The sequence below is a fragment of the Cinclus cinclus genome, chromosome 1 (assembly GCF_963662255.1).
Source record: "Cinclus cinclus chromosome 1, bCinCin1.1, whole genome shotgun sequence".
Lineage (NCBI taxonomy): Eukaryota > Metazoa > Chordata > Aves > Passeriformes > Cinclidae > Cinclus > Cinclus cinclus.
In genome coordinates this window covers 27,731,874-27,752,236 of record NC_085046.1, presented here as the reverse complement: position 1 = coordinate 27,752,236, position 20,363 = coordinate 27,731,874, and the positions used below count along the sequence as shown (strand labels likewise).

At 37.7% G+C, this 20,363-nt stretch overlaps 1 protein-coding gene across 7 annotated transcripts in view; it reads left to right on the top strand.

Annotated features, from left to right (window-relative positions):
* Nucleotides 1–20,363, top strand: part of ETV1 (ETS variant transcription factor 1) — a 62,978-nt gene that overhangs the window by 26,662 nt on the left and 15,953 nt on the right. For 6 of the 7 annotated variants that reach the window (XM_062495309.1, XM_062495317.1, XM_062495326.1 and 3 more), the window contains 3 exons: nt 6,281–6,410; nt 7,971–8,159; nt 11,917–12,164. In XM_062495309.1, the coding sequence (XP_062351293.1) occupies nt 6,281–6,410; nt 7,971–8,159; nt 11,917–12,164 (567 nt within the window). The remainder of the gene's footprint in view (nt 1–6,280; nt 6,411–7,970; nt 8,160–11,916; nt 12,165–20,363) is intronic. The other variant, XM_062495353.1, reaches the window with a different exon arrangement.

Genomic DNA, 20,363 nt, shown 5'->3' with positions numbered 1-20,363 from the left:
GAGGTGACTTTGATAGATAAATGATTGAAGAACCTGGTGGAGCTTGTGTAGATGTAATCTGTTCAGCCACTTTTAAATCAGTCCACAGCCTTCAAGTCTTGCTCATTTCTGCAGTTGCTGCAGTGGTTGGAAAAAAAAAAATTGTTTTTTTGCAAGAGCTCACGTGTAGGGTGAAAGCAGCTACAGATCTTGCCTCAGTCATCCATGCTTGCAGTCACTTCTGTCGTCAGCTGTAGCAGTAATATATATATATATATAAGCTTTTAATTAAAAATCATTGGGAACATTTTAGCTGGAAATACTTGATTACCAGCTCTCTTCATCTGTCACCTCTCCCACCTGATGTAGTTTTTTTCAGGTTTTATTAGTATACAGGGTTGCATACAGCACCCAGCTGCAGCACAGATAACTCTAGAGTATGAATGAATGGTCATCTACATTGAGAACCTGTTTCTGATAACTCCTGAGCATCTCAAAGTTACCAGTAAAACTTCTCATCATAATATATAGTACAATGAAACCGAAAGAGCACCCTGCTTTGGCATCCTGATGCCTTTAACTTGATGCTTATTAAATGATTGTTGAAATTCAGAGTGCAGCTGTCTACAGAGGTCTAAAGCTCAAACCATAATAATCTAGAAATAAATAATCAAGAAATGCCTTCTAGAATACAGAAGACTGTTGTTTCATGAGTTAAGTGCACATTTTTGAAACCTTTTTGGAAAATATACAGAAAGCCTGGCAATTCCACGTAGAAAGCTATAGAGAAAGTATTTAGTTTCACAGCTCATTGCATCAGATATGCAAATACTTATATGGAATATATGATTCAAATGTTCAGGAGACTGTTGCAAAAATAAGACGTTTCAGGACTCGTGAACCCACAGGGTTGTGCTTGTATTTTTAAATAAATGTTTTCTGATAAGAGCATCTAGGTTATTACTATCACCTAAGACATAACTAGGATTTTACGCTCTTTGACGAACTGTTCAATAAACTGTTTAAAAGCAGATTTTTTTTTTTTACTAATGCCTACCTGTTGTACTTATAGCATAAATAATTTGTTTGAATCATCAGGTGAGTGCTGTTAAGTTATAGTGAGTGAGGAAAATGGCAAAAACATGAATTAGGGTCCCTGTCCTTAAGTGTATTTCAGTTTGCATTTTGATAGCAGTTTAGAAATGTTATCGCCTGTTTTGTCACAGACATAATTCACATCTTTCTTCAGGCACTGTAAACAAGAGAAATGGTTTAATGGCTCCATAAAAGGCACTCTGTGCTGATAGCTGAGATTAGACACTTTAGTAATGGATTTTTTGTGTGTTGGGGGAAGGGGAGGGCTTGGCAGAGGTAAATGTACTGGAAAAGAATCTTGGAGAGACTCTGATGTATCTGAACTGCCTGCTGCATTGCTCCATGTATCAGGAGAGATTTAAAGTGTGACAGTGTTGGTTTTATTGGTACAGGGCTTTTAATTCTTGCATTTGAAATTTTACTAAGTATTATTTTGGGTCACCTCAGTCAGTCTAGTATCTGGAGTTGCAGTGGTATTAGATTAAGTATTTTTATGTCTTCTGTCTTTTCATCTTCCTGTTGAGTCAAGCCCCCTATGAGTGTTCAAGTGTGTTCAAGAAATCTCTCAAAACTTACATTGCATGCTAAAAATTTTGCCTCAACCAATGATAAAAATTATTGAATTTATTTATTGAATCATGCTTAGGGCATGATTTGAGAACATACATTTGAAAAGCAGCACAGAACCACCATGTTTAGGCCATGACTGACTGTTACTTCCTTTCCTCTTCAGGTACTCGAAGTCCTCAAACATAATACCTGTGAATGTAATATTACTTAGGAGACATCCGAGTTCACTAGCAGGAGCAAGTGTGTTAGAAAATCAACTACTGTTGATTGATTTTAGATCATATAGTAAATGCTCTTGACCCACATGTGTGAGATAGGACATCTTTGTCTCTTTGGTCAGTGGAGTCAACATTGCCTGCCATTAGCTAACATCACTGAATTGCCGGTTATATTTTGTGGCTTTAAAATATACGCATGTTTTTAAACATATTATGTTTAAAACCATTCTTCCTCAGAAATAATATTTTGTCTTGTGTTGTGGGCAGGAATCTGAAGTTTGAAAGTTAAAATACTACTTTTTGTTCAAAGGAGAAATTACTTGCCATTTCATATAACATATTTCTAATTTCTTCTTTGCCTTGAATAATCATCTCTTGAATTGAAAAATATTTTAAGCCATTGCTTAATGCAGTGCATTTCAGGACTTTCTCCAAAGAAGTAGATTCAGTTCTGTCTGTACCAAGGTGGTACATTTCGTATTTCTCAGGTTACAAAGTGTATATATCAGACTCCTTTGATGCAAATCAATTCCTCCTTTGATTTCAGAGTTCTTAATAAAATTATTCTCCATTTGAGCAGTGTGGTTCTTCATTCTTTGGGTGTTATGAACAGAATGTTCAGGAATTAGGCTGTAGACAGATAGAAAAGGAGAACAGCACTTTCTGAAGGACCGATGGCAGGTTTCACCCTGTGTTTTTGCACATTGTATGTGAGTTTACTTAGTGGTGAAATCATTATTGCTTTGTATAAAATCTAGATCTATACAACAGCACGTTATGTATGATATGCAAGCCCTTTTACTCTGCAGATATAAATAGGTATATTTATGCAGAGAACAGAGAAGATGCATACAGTAATGTATTATACCTTCATCAATTTGCTGCAGACAGTAGCAGTCCTTCTTGCTTTATATCTGTGTGTTGGCTTCGGAGATGCTCCAGACAGGATCTGTGGGGCAAGGGTCTGTTTCTGGTACTGATAAGCCTGGCTTTTCATGGTAGTTAAGATGAGGTGTTGAAGCCATCCATCTAAATACACGCCGTAAGATTGTTTGCCTTTCAAGTTCAGAGGTAGTTATCTGTAAGTAATCACTCGGGATGAAATCTTGGCCCTTGGTCACTTTTTAATAAGATCATTATTAAGGCAGAGAGCCCCTTACTTTAATAGGGTTGAGACTCTTGTTCTGGGGTTAAGTAGATGAATTTACCATCAGGAAGAAAGAAGTGGTGAGGAGCTGGTTGTTTAAAATGTCATTTTGTTAATATGAATGTGTTGGTAGCTGGTATGCTGCGCTAAAATTAGATTGTATAAATAAGCAACCCTGCTCTCCTCAAAAGAAAGAGGATTGAGAACATAATATAAAATCCAGTTTAGCAAAAGAGTGTATGTTTAAATTCTCTTTTAATAGGTGCACTATAGAATGAGTGTCACACTAAAATCAGAAGTGATGTGTGGAGGGTTTCAGTGATGATACAAAAACTGCCTTGAATGTTTGAAATGTTATTGTTAAAATAAGTCTGTCATCTTCAGCCACACTTAAGATGTGGTCTGAAAGGGCAAGTAACCTTCAAGAAAGCCCCTCAAAAATGTAGCAAGTATTTTTATCTGACTATCCTTTTTCCTTTCTACCTCTAAAAGTGTACACTTAAGGAGTTACAGATAAAGCTTAGCGTGGCGACTGTGTCAGGGGACTGCCTGAGGAAGGCTTTAAATTTTACAGCTACATTATCTTTCTGGCTGTAGTTAAGATAAAGATCTAATATAAAATCACTTTGGTCTGTAATGCTTTCTTTAAATGAAGTGAAGGTGTTAACCTACTTGATTTGATACACTTTACCCTAGCTTATAAAGCTGGGAGGAAGGTGGGGTAAACTTTAATTAAAACTGCAGTACAGATGCCTTCTAGCACTGTGCCCTGTACCTTGCTAGGACTGTACAGTAAGCAAAATAAAATGTACCTCACAGTTGAGGCAGCAGGCTGGAGCCGTGTTCAGTGAAAGTAATTTAATTAGTGTTGATCATGACTCCAGATGATGGTGATTTGATAAGGAATAATTTAGTACTTAACAGCCTTTTACATGCACCAACTCCATGTGGGAAGGTAAAGCAAATTGCACAAAATGAATGTGCTGCTTTCACTTGTGCTTGTGCCAGTGAGCTGGAAAACTGCCTGTTAGCAGACGTTCAGGCTCTCAGCACTGTGATGAAATACCCAGCCAGTTCTCCGCACAGGGCTGTAGTGTGGGAGTCTCTGTACTCCCGTTATTTAAAAATAAATAAGGGAAGTAATTTTTCATAACAGATTAACTCCAAGGAAGTAGCAAAGTAAAAATAAAAAAAAATATAGAGCAGCATGTGGCCTTTGTGCAAGTATATGATACTGGCTTTAAAATAGAGTCTTGTTGCAGTTGTGTTTTAATTTTTTGATTCAAATTAAAGAGATGGCCTACCTTAGCTTCGGAGCCAGTGTCCCAGGGTTGCGGGGCCCATCACATGCATTAAATGTGTGGCATGCATTATTTGACCGAGACATTCAAAGGAGGGTCAGCAGTAAAAGTTCACTAGAAACGTCCTGAAACAAACTACTGGATATCAGCCTGCTTTGCGATTACTTTGGAAAGCTGACTGGGCTGCGTTTTGCCCTATTATTAAATCTGAGAATTGCTTTTCAGGAAGTCCATGTGGGCTTCTTTTTAGTGCAAGTTCAGGCAGTTTTATTCAGTAAGAATTCTTTTCTTCTTGTCATGTTCATTCACATTTTCCATCTCTGTTTCCTGTGTTGTTGTGCTGTGCATATGCATTTCTATATGTTTTATTGTCTGCTTCTCCTTTCTAATCTTTCCACATAGCTATTATCCACCAAATATAATAGCCGAATATCAGTTTTCTGCTAACTCTTGTGAGTTTGGTGAAAATATGTGGCAAAATAGAATAGAGTTATGTTGCAGATGACTCAACAGAAAGGCAGTAATGGATGCTGTCATGTAATAGGGTACAAGAGGATCTATTTGTGAAAGAGTTCTGTGAATATTGCCCAACCATAAGAAAACCCATGACAAAAGCCTGGAATCCAGATCTTACTCACAGATGCTAGAGTTTAGTGGTTCTGATGCTCACTTCTTAGACAGCATTTCATTTATCTCCCCACTGAACACTGGCGTATGTATGCAGATGTGTTGGCATCAGAAAATATGGAGTCTGTAACAAATTGTCTTTCCCAGGTTCAGCTGCAAGAGAAGGGGGAAGTTGCTACTTGATGGTATATAATGATAGCCTGACTTTTTGCTGAGATTCCCTAACAGGAGCTGCTGCATGTATGTGGATTTTTACGGAGATACAAGTGTCTATGTCAGGCTGGAATGTGATGCTCATACGATGGTGTTTTGGTGATAACATCAAAAATCACTGATACATTTATCTCTGAATTCTAGGCATCTTGGAGTTCAAGAATACATTAACAACTTAATTTTATTTAAAACTTGACAGGTGTGTTTTCAAGCTGTTGCATACCTGTCTTTTAGACCTTTGTCCTCCTAGCCACTTCGGTTTGTCAACGTCAGGTGAACTTTGAATTTTCTTCTGCTTTAGTTTTGGTTAAGATTGGAAATGAAATAAGTAAAGTAGTCTGGTAAACTAATTTGCTGGTTAACTCTGCCTTTACCTTTGGCCTTTCTCTTAATACAGACCAACTTGTGCTTCTAATTAATACTCAATTTCTGTCACACCCCCTCTGGGGTTTTTTTTAGCTCTTAAAAAGTATAACCTTTTTGTCTTTTTTTCGGTTTGTGTCTATATCATGTTTGCTATTTTGTTTGGTCAGGCCAGGATTTTATCTTGCTTATTTTTAAGAAAAAATATTTCTTCTGAATTTTTAAACAATATTTATAATTAAAAGTGCATATAATCATCCAATTTTGAGGGTTTCGCTGCAAATTTTCAAGCATTCTGTGGGACAAAAACATTACTGATCATATACTTGAGGCTGATATATCACAAATTTATTTTGGAGTCATTTGTGTGGTACTCTTTGAAGTGGACTACTATTACATTTATAGCTAAAAGCTACTTCTGATATTACTTAGAAACATTTGGTGCCTGGGAAGTATTTTGCCTCTGACAACATTTACAGTAGTTAAGCCAAATATAAGTGGGCTGTTATTTTCCTGCTAATGAGATGGGATGCTGGCCATCATTCTATTAAACAATAGAAGTGATAATAGCCAATGTGAAGGATCTCTGGTGTCTGTTTTTCAGTTGACACTCAAAGAAATATTTGAAATGTTTATTTCCTATATTGTTTTTATTATTACAATGGTTTAATTAATCATGTGTTTAATTAGCAGTGTTGAGCTTACTTGGGAAAGCTAATTGTTGATATTGTACTTGGGTTTTAATTACATTCTCCTTCTCTTTTCAGTGGCTTTTCATGGTCTCCCTGTGAAAATCAAGAAGGAACCCCATAGCCCATGTTCAGAACTTGGGTCCGCTTGCAGTCAAGAGCAACCATTCAAGTTCAGTTATGGGGAAAAGTGCCTGTACAATGTCAGGTAAAGCAATTAGGAGCATGTTTGCAGTAAGAACTGCTGGTTTAAATGAGGACTGACTGAAGAGTAATAAAACCATAATAGAGATCTTATAAAAGTTACCTCTTCAGCAGATAACAGACTGATGAGATAATGCGTTTAGCTGATGAACACTGATGGATTTGTTTACAGTTGTATCAAACACTTACATAATAATTTTAAAGCAGTGTTTTTCATCAAAATGCACATCCTCCATTCCTCCTTCATGGGAGCTAGCCAGAGTATAAAAACTCAGGGTACAAGTGTGAAATAGAAAGGAGTATCTTGTTTTCTGTGAGCTGTGTTGAAAGTACTTTCAAAATGCATTATGCACATTAGGAAAGAGAGATCTGTGTAACAGGCAAGGGATTGGCAGGTCTGAGCAACACATTAGGTATTTGACAAATTCTGCAGTTGTTGTACGTGTATATTCCTGGGTGATTAACTTTTGAAAACTATTTCATTAGTACCTGCATCTTTGGTACTTACTCAAAAGCAAACTGTCTTCTTTTATAGGCATAGTTAATAAAAGCTTTATTTATTTGTGGGTGGTGGAGGGGCTTGATACCTTTTCATTCCTTATTGACTTTGTTTTGGTTGCATTTACATACCACTCCTTCCTTTAGTGTCAGCAGTGAAGGATTTCTTATTGATGGTTCAGTTTATTTTAGAATCTTTCATCTAGCTTTGATTCTCATTAATGTGTTTCAAAAACTGTTAGCACTTAAAGCATTATAATATTTAACTTTTTGGATATGAATGGGGGAAAAAAGGAAAAGATGGGCACCTTTGCCAGTTATAAGGAGTGACTTCGGTTTCAAAACTTAAATGAATCCATTGATGGATTTTATGAGTGCTAAGGGACCTGACGTAGGAAACTGTGCAAGCTTGTGCTTACTATATTCCTAATGTCTAGATTTTTCCTGGTTAGAAACAGTGATGATCAAAGTGTTCTCAAGTCCTTTCCTGATTTGACACACCCTTGAAAATAGCAGCTATATATTTGTAGGACCAGCAGTTTAATTTTGGGAGATAGAGAGGGGTAAACAAACCTGGCAGGAGAGGCTGCTGACATCCTAGTATGGGTAGCTAAGCCAGCGTACCATTGTTTTTCTGGGTCAGATCCCTTCCCTCTGGCTGTGTTGTTTTACTGTCTCAGTTTGTGGTTTGTGCAAAAGAAAAAGAGCCTTGACAGGCACTGTCAGCTCTTTGTGCTCTAGTCCAGGTGCTTCTACTTTTATGTATTTTGTATACCTCCTGTTAGAATGTGACCGTAAAACTGAGTCTTTTAAAAATTTCTGTACCTCAGAGATGAAGATGCTGTGCTGAATCACTTGCCTCTAACATGACTTCTTCATTACTCTTCTTAGTGTAAAGTTGAGAATTCTTCTGCCCCAAACTGGTTAATAAGTTAACTATAATCCAAAGCTTCTAAATGGGGCACTTGTTATGATTGTTCCTCTGGATGTAGATGCTATGGTTTTGGTTTTACTTCTTTCTTTGGAAAAAATAACCTGCCTTACTTTTCTCTTCCCTTACTAATAGTGCCTATGATCAGAAACCACAAGTGGGAATGAGGCCCTCCAACCCACCAACGCCATCCAGCACTCCTGTGTCACCGCTGCACCATGCCTCCCCAAACTCCACTCAGACTCCTAAACCTGACCGGGTTTTCCCTACTCACATCCCTCCATCCCAGTCCATTCAAGACAGCAGCTTCCCTATGGATCACAGGTAAAACAAAGAACACAGGAGGTGTTTCAGTTGTGGCTACCACTCTCTTATACAGGGTACTACTGGCTTCTTGGACACAGCTATTCCCTTTTAGGTTGGGGCATGAAGGTGGAAACCAGCAAGGTTCAGTGTCAGGAATGGGTGTGTTTATGAAAGGCTGGCACCTGGCTTGGTGCACTAGTGTACAAGTTCATATTGGCAGTGACAGAATTTAAATTACATGTTGATTCTGTCTTGTGAGGGTGATTGCAGTATGCTGGATAATCTCATCTAGGCTCTCTTTCCCACAAAAGGTTGGACCTGATGGTCTTTCAAGGTCCCTTCCAACCTGGGCTATTCTACAGTTTTGTGATTTACTTGAGACTAGAAAGCCCTTCAAGGTGATGAAGTCACAAGCAACCATGTTCTTACCTATAAATATCTGGCCTCTTGCTAAGCAGTTCATCTATCTAAGGGATAAGTGACCATGTTATAGTGTTCCTGCTTCAGAATATTCTTTAGAAGGGTGGATCATTTTTCCAAGCCTTTTTGTAATGTAGCATTCCAAAAAAAGATGCCAACATAAACCGTGCTTAAATAACGTTAGTCTGAGTAAAAGCCACAAGAGTTAGAGACTAGAATTAAAGCTTAAACTGTCCTTAAGTCACCCTGTTTTGTTTTGATATGTTAGAAATCCCCAGACAACTATCTTTCTTAGCTCAGTTGTGCAACAGATATGCTCAGTGGATTTCCCTGTTTTTTTTCAGTCCAAACACTTGTTTGTGGAATTCTATTTACCCTAACCTTCATTGCAGGAACCTGGTTTTGTATGCTGAGTTTTGATTGCTCTTGAACATTTAAAATTCCAGTGGTGTGTAAAGAGATGTATATTCAGAAACTTGTTTTACCTCTTAACCATTATCAAATTAAGAAAGACCTGAAAAGAAAAACAGTTGTTGGGAGTGTGATTTGCATGCTTCTGCTCTAATAAGGGTTGCTATCTCCAGGGATTTGTGCAGATCACTTCTGAAGGAGGTTGCTAACGTTAACATTGCTGTTTTGTGCTCTGCTGAGATAGCTTTAAATACCACCAAGGTTCTCTACAAGCCCTTCTGGCCATCAAGAAACACTGAATCAGCCCCTTCACCTGCCATAGTCCCTATCTCCTCCCCAGCCATGGACTGTGGTCTAACCACAAAGGCCCCCAGTGAAGCCAGGCAGTGGTTTAGATTACAGGATGGTGGATAAATGTGTTTCTGTACATACACCAAAGTCAAGCTGCCAGGAGATTGAAATCAGCAGAAGTTAAATGGCTTATGTGCAGGAGGAGTAGTAAGATGAAAAAATCTTGTTATAAAGCAACTTGTAAAGAGAGCACTGAACTTTTATATCAGCCCTAACTTGAGTATTTACAGACATTTGCATACATCCTAGTAAAATTTCTGTACCCATAACTCTTGCTCTGTGGAGGCTTTGTAGACTCTTTACACGGTTTCTCCTCCCTCCGTCCCTCCCTCCCTCCCTCCCCCATTTCTGATATTTTGTAGGGCATTTTGCAATAATGCTTCCCTTCTATATCATGTGTTCTAGTAAAGTCCAAAATAACAGACTCAAGCAAAAAAAACCAAAAAAAAAAAACAACAAAAAAGCCCCCAAAACAAAATAAACACACCTAATTTTTCTCCATTTTTAAAGAAATGTGGAATTATAGTGGAAGATGTGAAGATATTTTTCCACATTTTGAATCTTGTGTATGAAGCAAACATGTACTCCATATTTTTGTGAAATTCAAATTTTCCTGATTTATAACGGGAGATACTACTACAATGAGTGTATTTAGAAAATGCCATTTAAACAAATGACCTGCCTATGTGAGTTCATATATGAATCTATAACTCAAGGCACAATTTTATTTGGAACATGCATTGGTGGCATAGGATAGCATTAGTATCTAGTACGTTCAGCCCATACATCTTCACACAGGGCATGAGTGTATGAACGATAAGTGGTACTAACAAGTACCAACAGGAAACAAATCCACTTATATAAACAAATGGCTTGATTCCATACAAAGCTTCCAGTACAACAAGTATTATTAACTTCCTTTGAGGCTTTGTGAGTGAGGCTGTTTCTTATTTTATCTTCAAGTTGCAATTTTCTGATTCACTCCTTGACAGTTCTTAATGATAATTTCTGCTTCTTTTTTTGGCTAATGAAAAAAGGGAAAAAAGGAAATGAATGCAGTGCCAGTCAGCCTAACTGTTTCATAATACATTTGAGTTTCTAAGTTTATTTTCTGCAGGTGTAGGTGGAACTGCAAAACCCAGTGTTATAGTGCAGTGCTCTTTTTACTGCAAAAATTATAGTATTTACAGCAACATTAGAAAAATTCATTTTGTCTCCACTACTACATTGTAATAGTTTCCATCTCTGTAGTTTCCACAGTACTTATAATTAAGCTATCATAGTAAATATTTGTCAGAACAAGTTATAACAGTATTATGACAGACAGTAGTGGAGTTTAAATTGTTTTAGAAATATGTACTACGTATGAGTTGATGGTCAAGGATTTTATTAGTTGTGCAATCAAACCCCTGCATTGTGCTTCACTCACACAGTTTTTTCCTAAAAAAAGTCTTTTGCGTGCATGAACCGAAGTTGTTTTGTGTTTTTTTTTTTTAATGTGTCTTGTTTATAATAAGTGATAACACGACTAGGAAGCAGTTTGTTGCAAAAACATTGCATCTGCTTTTGGTTAGTGTGGACACAGTAATACTACTGTGGTGGTTACTACTCTGGTAATCTGCAGGAGATAACAGGAAGACATCATACAGTTCATCAGGGCCCAGTGGGAAAAGAGCATCCTGGTATTCCTCTGTATTCTACTGAACCTGCAGATGTCTAAGCAATTACATTCAGGTCTTTTAGTTCAGGTAGATAGGTTTTATGGAAGAAAAAAACAAGCGTAGTTTACTGAGAGTATCATTGCATATAAATCTACATAACTTTAAATTCTCTTACGCCTACTGAAGAGCATTTGGGAATAGCAAATGGAATACTGCAAATAGCAGAGTGGCTTGTACAGATTGCAACTTTCACATAGAAATGACTATGGGGAAAAGTTAAGGCAGGAGAGTAATTAACTGTCGCAGCAAAAATTTTGTACCCCCTCCTTTGACTGGGGTGCTGACATTCCCTGCCTGTAACAGTTGGAATGCAGTGCCATCCTTTCGAGTCTGTCTCTCATGGCACTACCCCTGAGAGGACAGAACAGTGGACTTTTGCCCTGGAATGTTTCCAAATGTTAGAGCAGACAATACTCTATTCAAAATGTGTTTATTGTGGTCAGAATGGTTTCCGTGTAACAGTAAGATGGGTAAGAGTAAATTAGAGTACGAACGAGATGTTGCTAACATTTGTGAAAGAGCAGAGAACTCTATCTACGCCTCCTTCATGTCACTGTGGTAGAATGTCAGTTTTCCTACTGTTTTGAAGCTGGTGCATTTCCTGTTTGCATCTTGTGCTGAGGGAAGATATTGAAAGCAAAGAGGATGTGGTGGAGACAGGTCTTAGAGCTGGTATTAATAGGTGGGATTTTTGTTTCTTTGCTTGCCGCTGTTGTGCAATGCCAGTGATCCTGATGGGAGTGCCTGGCATAATCATAAGCAAAATGTTTGTTATTGAGAAATTGATATGGCTGGTAATAATGACCTGAAGATCTTTGGGGAATGGAATTTAGCTCAAGTCCTTTACATGACCTCTATAATTTGTGTTCTAGATTTCGCCGCCAGCTCTCTGAACCTTGCAATTCTTTCCCACCTTTGCCTGCAATGCCAAGGGAAGGACGTCCAATATATCAGCGCCAGATGTCGGAACCAAACATCCCTTTCCCGCCTCAAGGTTTTAAGCAGGAGTACCACGATCCAGTTTATGAACACAATGCTATGGTTGGCAACGCAGCCAGTCAAAATTTCCCCCCTCCTCTGATGATTAAACAGGAACCTAGGGATTTTGCATATGATTCAGGTAGGTGAGATTCTCCTTTAGTTCTGTATATCAAAACAATATGTGAGTCCAAGCCAATGCTACTGATGTTTTGATCGTATGAACTGAAACTTGCTTTTTTTGACACATCTCACAAATTATGTCTGGGACAGCTTACAAAGTACTAAGATTGCTACATAACACAGTGGGACTCTTTTCACCATTGCCTGCTCTTTAAAGGCATTCATTTGCCAGAAAGCTCTGTCCAGAAAGTGCACGTTAAAGAAGTCAAGGAATAAAGTCATGGCTGCAAATTTGCTTTGTTAAGAGGGAACTTGTTCTGTACTATCTCATCTTTGACCTCTGAATTTGTGTGCTCCATTTTATGAGTTCTTCCATTTGCCTGCCAGAAATAGGGGACTCTTTCTCCTCTTGCTTGAATTACTTTAAATCAGGAGTAACTCCATTGAAGTGGGGTTTATACAGCTATAAAACCGATGAGGGAGAAGAATTGGCCAAATTGGTGTCAGCTTCTCAGTTTGTGCATACTGCTGTGTTTTGTGGAGGTACATAATCTGAGATGCCAGGTTGCTGATGTAGAGAATGCGCTGTTGCTATTAATAATGTCTCTTATGATTGTGCTTATGAGGCAACTGGAATGGAACCTTATTGCTCTACAGACAGTACAAAACAGAATAGGTGGTGGCAGTCTGCTCTCAATAACTTCTGATCAAAATAAGAAAGATCAGCAATAGAAAGGATAGAAAAATAAATCAAGGAAATAACACTGTAAATGTTTGACAAAATTTCAACATAATATAAATATTATACTTGGGAAAAGAATGAGAGAATAAGAAGTCAAAAAAGAAATTTAGTAATGAGTACCACGTAACAAGGCAAAGGAATCTACAAAGAAGAAAGCTGGAAAGGTGGTATGAAAAGAAGCTGAGATTAAAACATGATGCATGTTCTAAGTGGGGTTAGACAGTTGATTGGTATGGAGCCAAGATAATGCAATCAATTTTTTTTTCAGTTTTAGTGTAAGTTTTTCCTGCAGTTCCTCTTCAGTGTCTGCATCAGTCCTGCTTTATGTATGCCACACTCTTGAAAAGGAGTGATTTCAACCTGTCCTAGTTATGTTTCTGGAGGAGGGCACATTGCTTTTGAACACATCCATGCTGACTTAGGCAGGGGGAATGGATGGCTCTGTCTGACTTCAGTCTGACTTGCCCTTCTTCTTGGTGCTGCTGTACTCCCAGGGCTTTCCTTCTTGTTCACTCTCTGGCTAGATGCTTTTGCAGTTTATTTTCCAAAGGCTGTATGACAGCTGATTGAAGTGGCCTTTGAAATTTTAGATCATGAAAAACTATCTTGCTATTTGATATAGTGTAGAACTGTTTTGAAATATTCTTTCTGTAGCTAACTTAACACTGTCTGTTTGGTGGGGTATTTTGTGGTTTCATTAATGTAAAATCCTTATTATAGAATTGATCTTAATGTTAGAAGGGGGGAATTTGTAAAGTAGAGCTGCTTTTCCCTTTCTTATTCTTAACAAGGAAAGAACCAATCTTTAGGAAAATTTGAGTTAGCCCTTAACAAGGAAGAGACCAGGGGTGGAATATTTCTCCAAGCTGAAATATAAGACAAGATGAAAATGTAATCAAATTACAAGGATCAGATCCAGAACTCAACCCATTCATTGACGAAGGTTCTGAGATGTGTAGCTTTGTGGAGTTGCGTATCTCTAATCCTAGAGTATATGGGAGAGACTGTGTAGTTCATGTGGCAGTGGATAATAAATGGGGGACTGTAGCTTCAGGCACTGCCAGTCCCTTGCAACCTTCACAAGCACCATATTCATCCTGCTAAATTAAAGGTCAAAAAAAGGCCCTTTTGTAAATATGCTTCTTATTTGACTCGGAAGTGGGATCTCCTTACTGTATACTGTTACTTTAAATCCGGATTGGCTGCTGTCCTTCATCTTTCTTTGGAATATTCTGTACAGAAGAAAGCAGGAAATTTTATTCTGAAATGAAGATGTACAAACTTGTATCCAGTCCTGTCATGCCTATTTTTTTTTGTGCCAGCAAGAACAACATTCCACTTTATAAGTGTTATCTTCAAGTAAAATTGTTGCTTCTTTTGTAGATGAATGGTTAGTTTTTAAAAATTTAATAGCTGTGTAACCAGTGGTCATGAAAAATTAATCTATTGGTATCAGGAAGTACTTTTATTGGCCTCAGAATCACTGCATTTAAGTTGACACATCTGTACACTCCATAAATTGTAGTCAACAACTGTGGTCTGTTGATATTTTGTCTTGTTACCATCTGTTCTCTAGAAACTATCATTTTCCATCCTTGCTAAGAGTACATTAAATAACCCCTTAGGAAACATAATCTATTTGTCACTGAATCATTGATTTCATTTTTCACCTATGGATGTTCAGGGAAAGAGGAATGCCAGAGTAAGAAGCCTTTCATTGTATTTTATTGCAGCTCTGATAAGAATATAGAAACATATTTAAAAAGTTCATTGTAATGCACTGAGATGTTCCTTTTGGGATGTTTTTGAAAGGGGCTCATAAAAGTTCATCGCCTTTGTACACTATTCTTTTATACTTTGTGGGAAGCTGATGAATGAAAAGCATTATTATAGAATGATTACAACTCTATTAAAACATGACATTAATTATGACATGGGAAATGGCAGATCAATTAGTTGTAATTGTAATTGCAGGTATGCAATTTCTACTGCAGAATAGAGATAATGGAGATGTTTGAGATAATGGAAAAAGAAAAATGTCAACAGAGTAGAGGCTCTTCCTTATCCGTCCATGCTTCTAGAAGTCACAGCGCATCATATATGTTCAATCAGACATTTTTGTGCCATGGATTTTTTTTTTTTTTTTCATCTGACATTAATTTTTCAATACATCTGACAGATGTATTTAGTACTTGATAGTAAATCTAGTGACTTTAGTCACAGAAGCGCAGCCAGGGACATACAGAGCTTTGAGATTTTTGCGTGATTAATGAATATACTCCAAAAAGGCTCCTAAGACCTTTGTTTACAAGGCCTAATAGTGGGTATTCCTGTACAGTTAGCACATCTAGAATTCAGTAATGTATTCAGATACTTAAACAAAAAGGCCAAACTTGATATACCTTATCTCTTTTGTCCTTTATTTTTGAGTAGGATCTTCACAGGCTTAACCCTTCCTATATGATGTAGTGTATTTGCAAATATACTAAGTTATGACTCTAGCTGAGTGTGTATCAATTAGTACTAAATATCAAGTTTTAAAATGACATCTTAGATTATTAAGTTTAAATCTTGTATTTGGTTTTGCCCAACTAAAATAGTTATTTTAGTTGAGAAATTTTTTTTGTGACCATGTCTTTGGAAACTGAAATTTGTCACACAGTGGTAATAGAGATGAATAGAGGAGGAACTGTTGCTTGCATTTACTAGTTACTGATTGCCAGGAATTTTTCTGTGGAAATTTAGATTCAGTACTTCCTGAATGTGCTACAGGCATTAGCAGGGCTGTTCTCACAGTTTCATTTCAGGGTAGCCTCACAATTAATACGCTTGAATGGACCTTGGAAAATTTGGATTCTCTCCCTGTCACTTCCGAGACACTAGTCACATCTCTTAAAGAATGAACTCTCCAGACAGAATTATTAGCCTCCATGTCTTTCTTTCTGAGTTGCTCATCCCTTTAATTCCTGAAGCCTCACGAGCAAATACTTTGTGTTGGAGAGAATGGATGGGGAACTGCTACTCTGTTAAGAGAAATGAGCAGAGGCTGGGAGACAAATCAGATACATAAACCTGTTTGTTTTGGATACCAAGTTAGAACTGGGTGATTCTAAAAAGAACATTATGTACTACATATGTTCAAATCCTAGCTCCTAGGGACTTTCTTCATATTTCTAGATGAAGCATTATGGGAACATCAGATAAGGGTCTCAGCGTAACCAGTACAAAAATACCTAGTACCAAAAATCTGGCAGAAACAATGTGGCTACTTTGGAAAGCCTTGTTAGAGCTGGAATGGGCTTTACTGAGGCCTAAAGCTGACCATTCAACTGTATTATATTTTCTTTTCTTGAAAACTTCTGCCTCAGTACATAGAAAACTTCCAGCCCTTGTAACAAATGAAGCAGGTGCTCCACCTGCTAAGCTGTTTCCAGCATGGATCTCCTTTCCACAAAAAGTTTTGACCCGTACACTCAAGACAAGAGTGCCAAAGCAAAAGGCTGCATCATATTTGAAGCAAAGGATTTGTATAAAGTTTGTGCAGGAGGTTGTTAGTGATGACTCTTATTAACCTCCAAAGTTTGCTCTTACTGGTATAGAATGTTGGTAGCATTCTGCCATCCATGTTAGAAATATATTTACCTAATGACTGGTAACACAATAAAATACAAGAGTCCTCTCAAATACCTGATGAGGTGTTTTTTGAAAAGCAGTCAGTGGGTATTAATGTGGAAAAAGGCTTCTAGTAACACATTCTTCCCTAGGCGTCAGCCAAGGTATTCTTAAATTTGGGAGTTGGCAGAATAGCATAAGAGAAAGTGTTGACTTGAAATTTCAAGGGGAATTTTTTTTTTTTCAGGTTATATTTCTTTGCAGGTTGGTCCCCCCCCTCCCCCTCAATTATTTTTTAAACAGTTGGTTATTCTACCATACCTCTAAAGGTGAAATTTAGATGTTTGGAGACACTAGTGTGAAGAGAAATGTCAATTGGTGACAGTGCTGGTTTTATTTTTCCAGGATGTTCTCTAGTGCACTGACCAGCACAGCATTTAAAGTGACACAAGTCAAGGTGCTTCCACTACTGTTTTTTATTATATTGGCTAAGTTTTGTATCATGCTCTAAAAATATAAAGTTCTGTGTAAGTGCTAAGAATTATTGCTACTATTTTTCCCCTGGGAGATTATTTCACGGACAAATAGACTTCACAGTTAAGAAATATTTCTTGATCATAAGCCTAAATTTTCTCTTTGATCAGTTTAATTCCCTTGTTCATAGTTACACTGCTTTGTAAAAATTTCTTGGTATTAATGTACCACCTCTAAATCACTGTAGATGGATTGTGTGTATGCTCTGTCAGTGTGACAAGTTGAGATGTTGCATTTTGCTTCTGAATTCTTCCAGCTTCTTAGTATTTTCCTCAAATTCTCTCCAAGTTTCCTTTTTCTTTTTTCTTCTCCCCCCCCCCTTTTTTTTTATCAGCATGCAAATACTTGCAGTATTTTGGAATGCATTTTTATAAAATGCTCTGTGAAACACAACTGACTGCACCCTTCTCCTGAATATGGTGCCTCAGTACACACATCTCAAAACTGCACCTCCTTATGACCTTAAATTCTTATACACAGGAGTATAATTGCTCTTAAGGAAAATCCAGACGGCATAAAGGCAGGAGGGGAGAAGGGACAGGGTTTTGCTCTTGAGTTAGGAGGTTTAAGAACTCTCCAGGCCTCTATTTTGGTTTTGCAGTTTTCCCTGTGGTTTAAAATATTTCATCCTTATGTTTTGGGGACTTGTCTTTGCTGTGTTCCTTCAGTGAATGAGTATGAATTTTGTTCAGTAGTTAAGCTGCACTGGACTTGGTACTTGCTCTTAAAACACAAATCTGCTGTCGGACTGTATGGCAGCAGAGAATAAGAGTATCTGACAGGGAAACTTGGGAAACCTGGACTTCAGAAGATTGCTGCGAAAGGCAGCTATTTAACGTTTCACTTGTTGACAATCTAGCTGATTTTCTCTATTCACTCTTTCTGTCTGAAATAAATCTGTAGTTAGAAATTATTTCATTTTGCAATGTTATCTTTGTGAAAAAAGGAAAACCTGAATACCGAGTTAATGTGAGCATATAGACAGGAGACCATATATGTATTTTTGTTTTCAAGGCAGACAATACGATCTGAAAAATTGTCCTGCAGTCCCTGTTTTTCAAAGAAATGGATAAATATCCTCTAAATCTACAGTTACAGTAAGTGGCACTGGCTAATGATTTGATTTGAGGATTGAGAGCGCAGTCTGGATTTACTCTTTGTGCATTAAAGGCAGGTCAAATGGACACAGGCTGCATTTTAAATCAGTAATGGAAGGCTGAAGCCTGCCTTAAACCAATCACATCAGCCTTGCCCAAGACCAATTGATCCCGAGAGACTGAGCCCTGTGAGCATAGCTTTTATATGAATGGACTCTGTGCAGCCTGAAGTTTCATTCATAAAATGGATGCTGAAGGGAAAAAAAAAAAAAAAAAAGCCAACCCACACACGCCAAACCCTGGAATGTCCATTTATGCAGAGCTGAAGGGTGTAGTGTTCCCTCAGCTGCTGCTTTTGCCAGTTGCCTTAAAGTAATGATTAATGCTGCTTGGCCGTGCCTGCCTGCAACCTGACACCATTTATGGCCTTGGTGTGTTTCTAATGTATAGTGAATGAGAAGGCTACATTCTCAAATCAGAAACATAAACAGGAACTGGTTGGTCTGAATTCCATTCAAATATGTCACTTCAGCCGTGCAGTGTTTGTCCAACTTCGATTTTACAGGCAGGGAATGGGGCGGGGGAGAAAAAGCAACACAGACATTTTTGCAGTAAGATTACCAACAAAAGGAGCGAGGGAGAGAGAAAATACTGCTGTCTTTTGTTGAATTCAAAGGAGAGCAATGTTTAAGATACATTTTACAGTTACTGAGGTTAATAAAAGCAAATACATGATTTTAAAGTGTGCTCAAAAGATCAGCTCCATGTGGAATTTCAATTCAGAGCTGAATGTATGAGCCTTTGTTTTCCTGTTCTGCTGTACAAAAAGTTACACATCGCCTAGACAGGCTGTTGACATCTGGTCTCACAAAATGCATTGGATGTTGTCACAGGTCTAAAAACCTAAGTTGTGGAAAGGAAGATGTTTGCTTAAAAGTTTTTTCTGTATGTGTATAATATTTCCACTTTGACATGAGCTGGTGGGGCGCAACCTAATTCTCTGAACAAGTTTTTTGTGAAGTGAGGTGTAAGAAATTAGACTTTACCAATTTTAATTAGCTATTTTTAGAAGGAAGTATATGTGTATCTATACATAGTGCACATACTTAAGTTTGTTTTTTTTCCCCCTAGATTTCTGGCACAAAGGCTGGTGACAGAGAAAATGAATAAAGCCTTCCATTCTGAATGTTTCTAAATTGCATAATGATTTGGGAAAATATTGCTTAATTTTAAAATTGACTTTTAGATAATTTTTTCTGTTTTCGCCCATGTAATTTCAGTGCACCTACATTTTTTTAATGCTGAATGTGCTATTGAAAGAAATAATGCTGACTTTTGTTTTGCCAGGAATTTACCAATTTGTAGCACTCTGTTCATTACACATCTTTTAGGGGATAAAGCTTTTAAAGACAGTTGAACTAAAACTTGATCCACCAGCATTTAAGTGATGAAATATGCTCAAGCAATTCCTGTATAAGGAGTTTGTAATTAGGTCCAGATTTTCTACTTGGGTATGTCCTTTTGGGGAGATTTGAGTTTGAACCTAAAAGTATTCTGCAGGTTTAAAAGTCCCCAAAAAAATTTGTTACTTTTCCCTGCAAAACACAAATTATGCATTTTTCTTAGTGACTCCTGGTGCTACGTGAAAGATTTGTTGCGATCTTACTTGAAGAACTGCCTTTCTTACCTTAAAAGGTCCTGTTTTCTGGTGGTTTCATTATTATCTTCACCCTTGAGCTGGTCAGAACTTCTCCATGGTGTTGTAAACAGCTGCTTTCCACCAGGAGGCTGAACGTATTTCAGAGGTAGATGAAGTGCTCCTTTGTAAACAGTTTGTCAGTGCTCTTGGAAATCCATGAACAGAAAAGTTATTTGCAGTAATATTGTGACATTTTAAGTTTAATGCCAAAAGTATGATGTGTTCTAGTTTGAACGTTTTATTTTTAAAAGGTTACTTTTGTCTCTGCTCTTAGTAAAAATCTCTCCCAGTACACCAACCACCTGCTCAAGCAGCAGAGAAGTGCTTGTACTGTGCAAGGGAAGTTCTGAAAGGCACTGAAGGGACGGCTGGTGTCAGGGAGTCGGGGTCAGGCTGGCACATGGGGGTGACACCAGGTTTGTCCCAGCTACCTGAGGGACTTGTGCATGCTCTCCTGTACCCAGTAGCACAAAGAGAGAGAATCTGCATGTGCTGCATTTCTTGTTTATGGGAAGACAAAGTGGCACATTTACA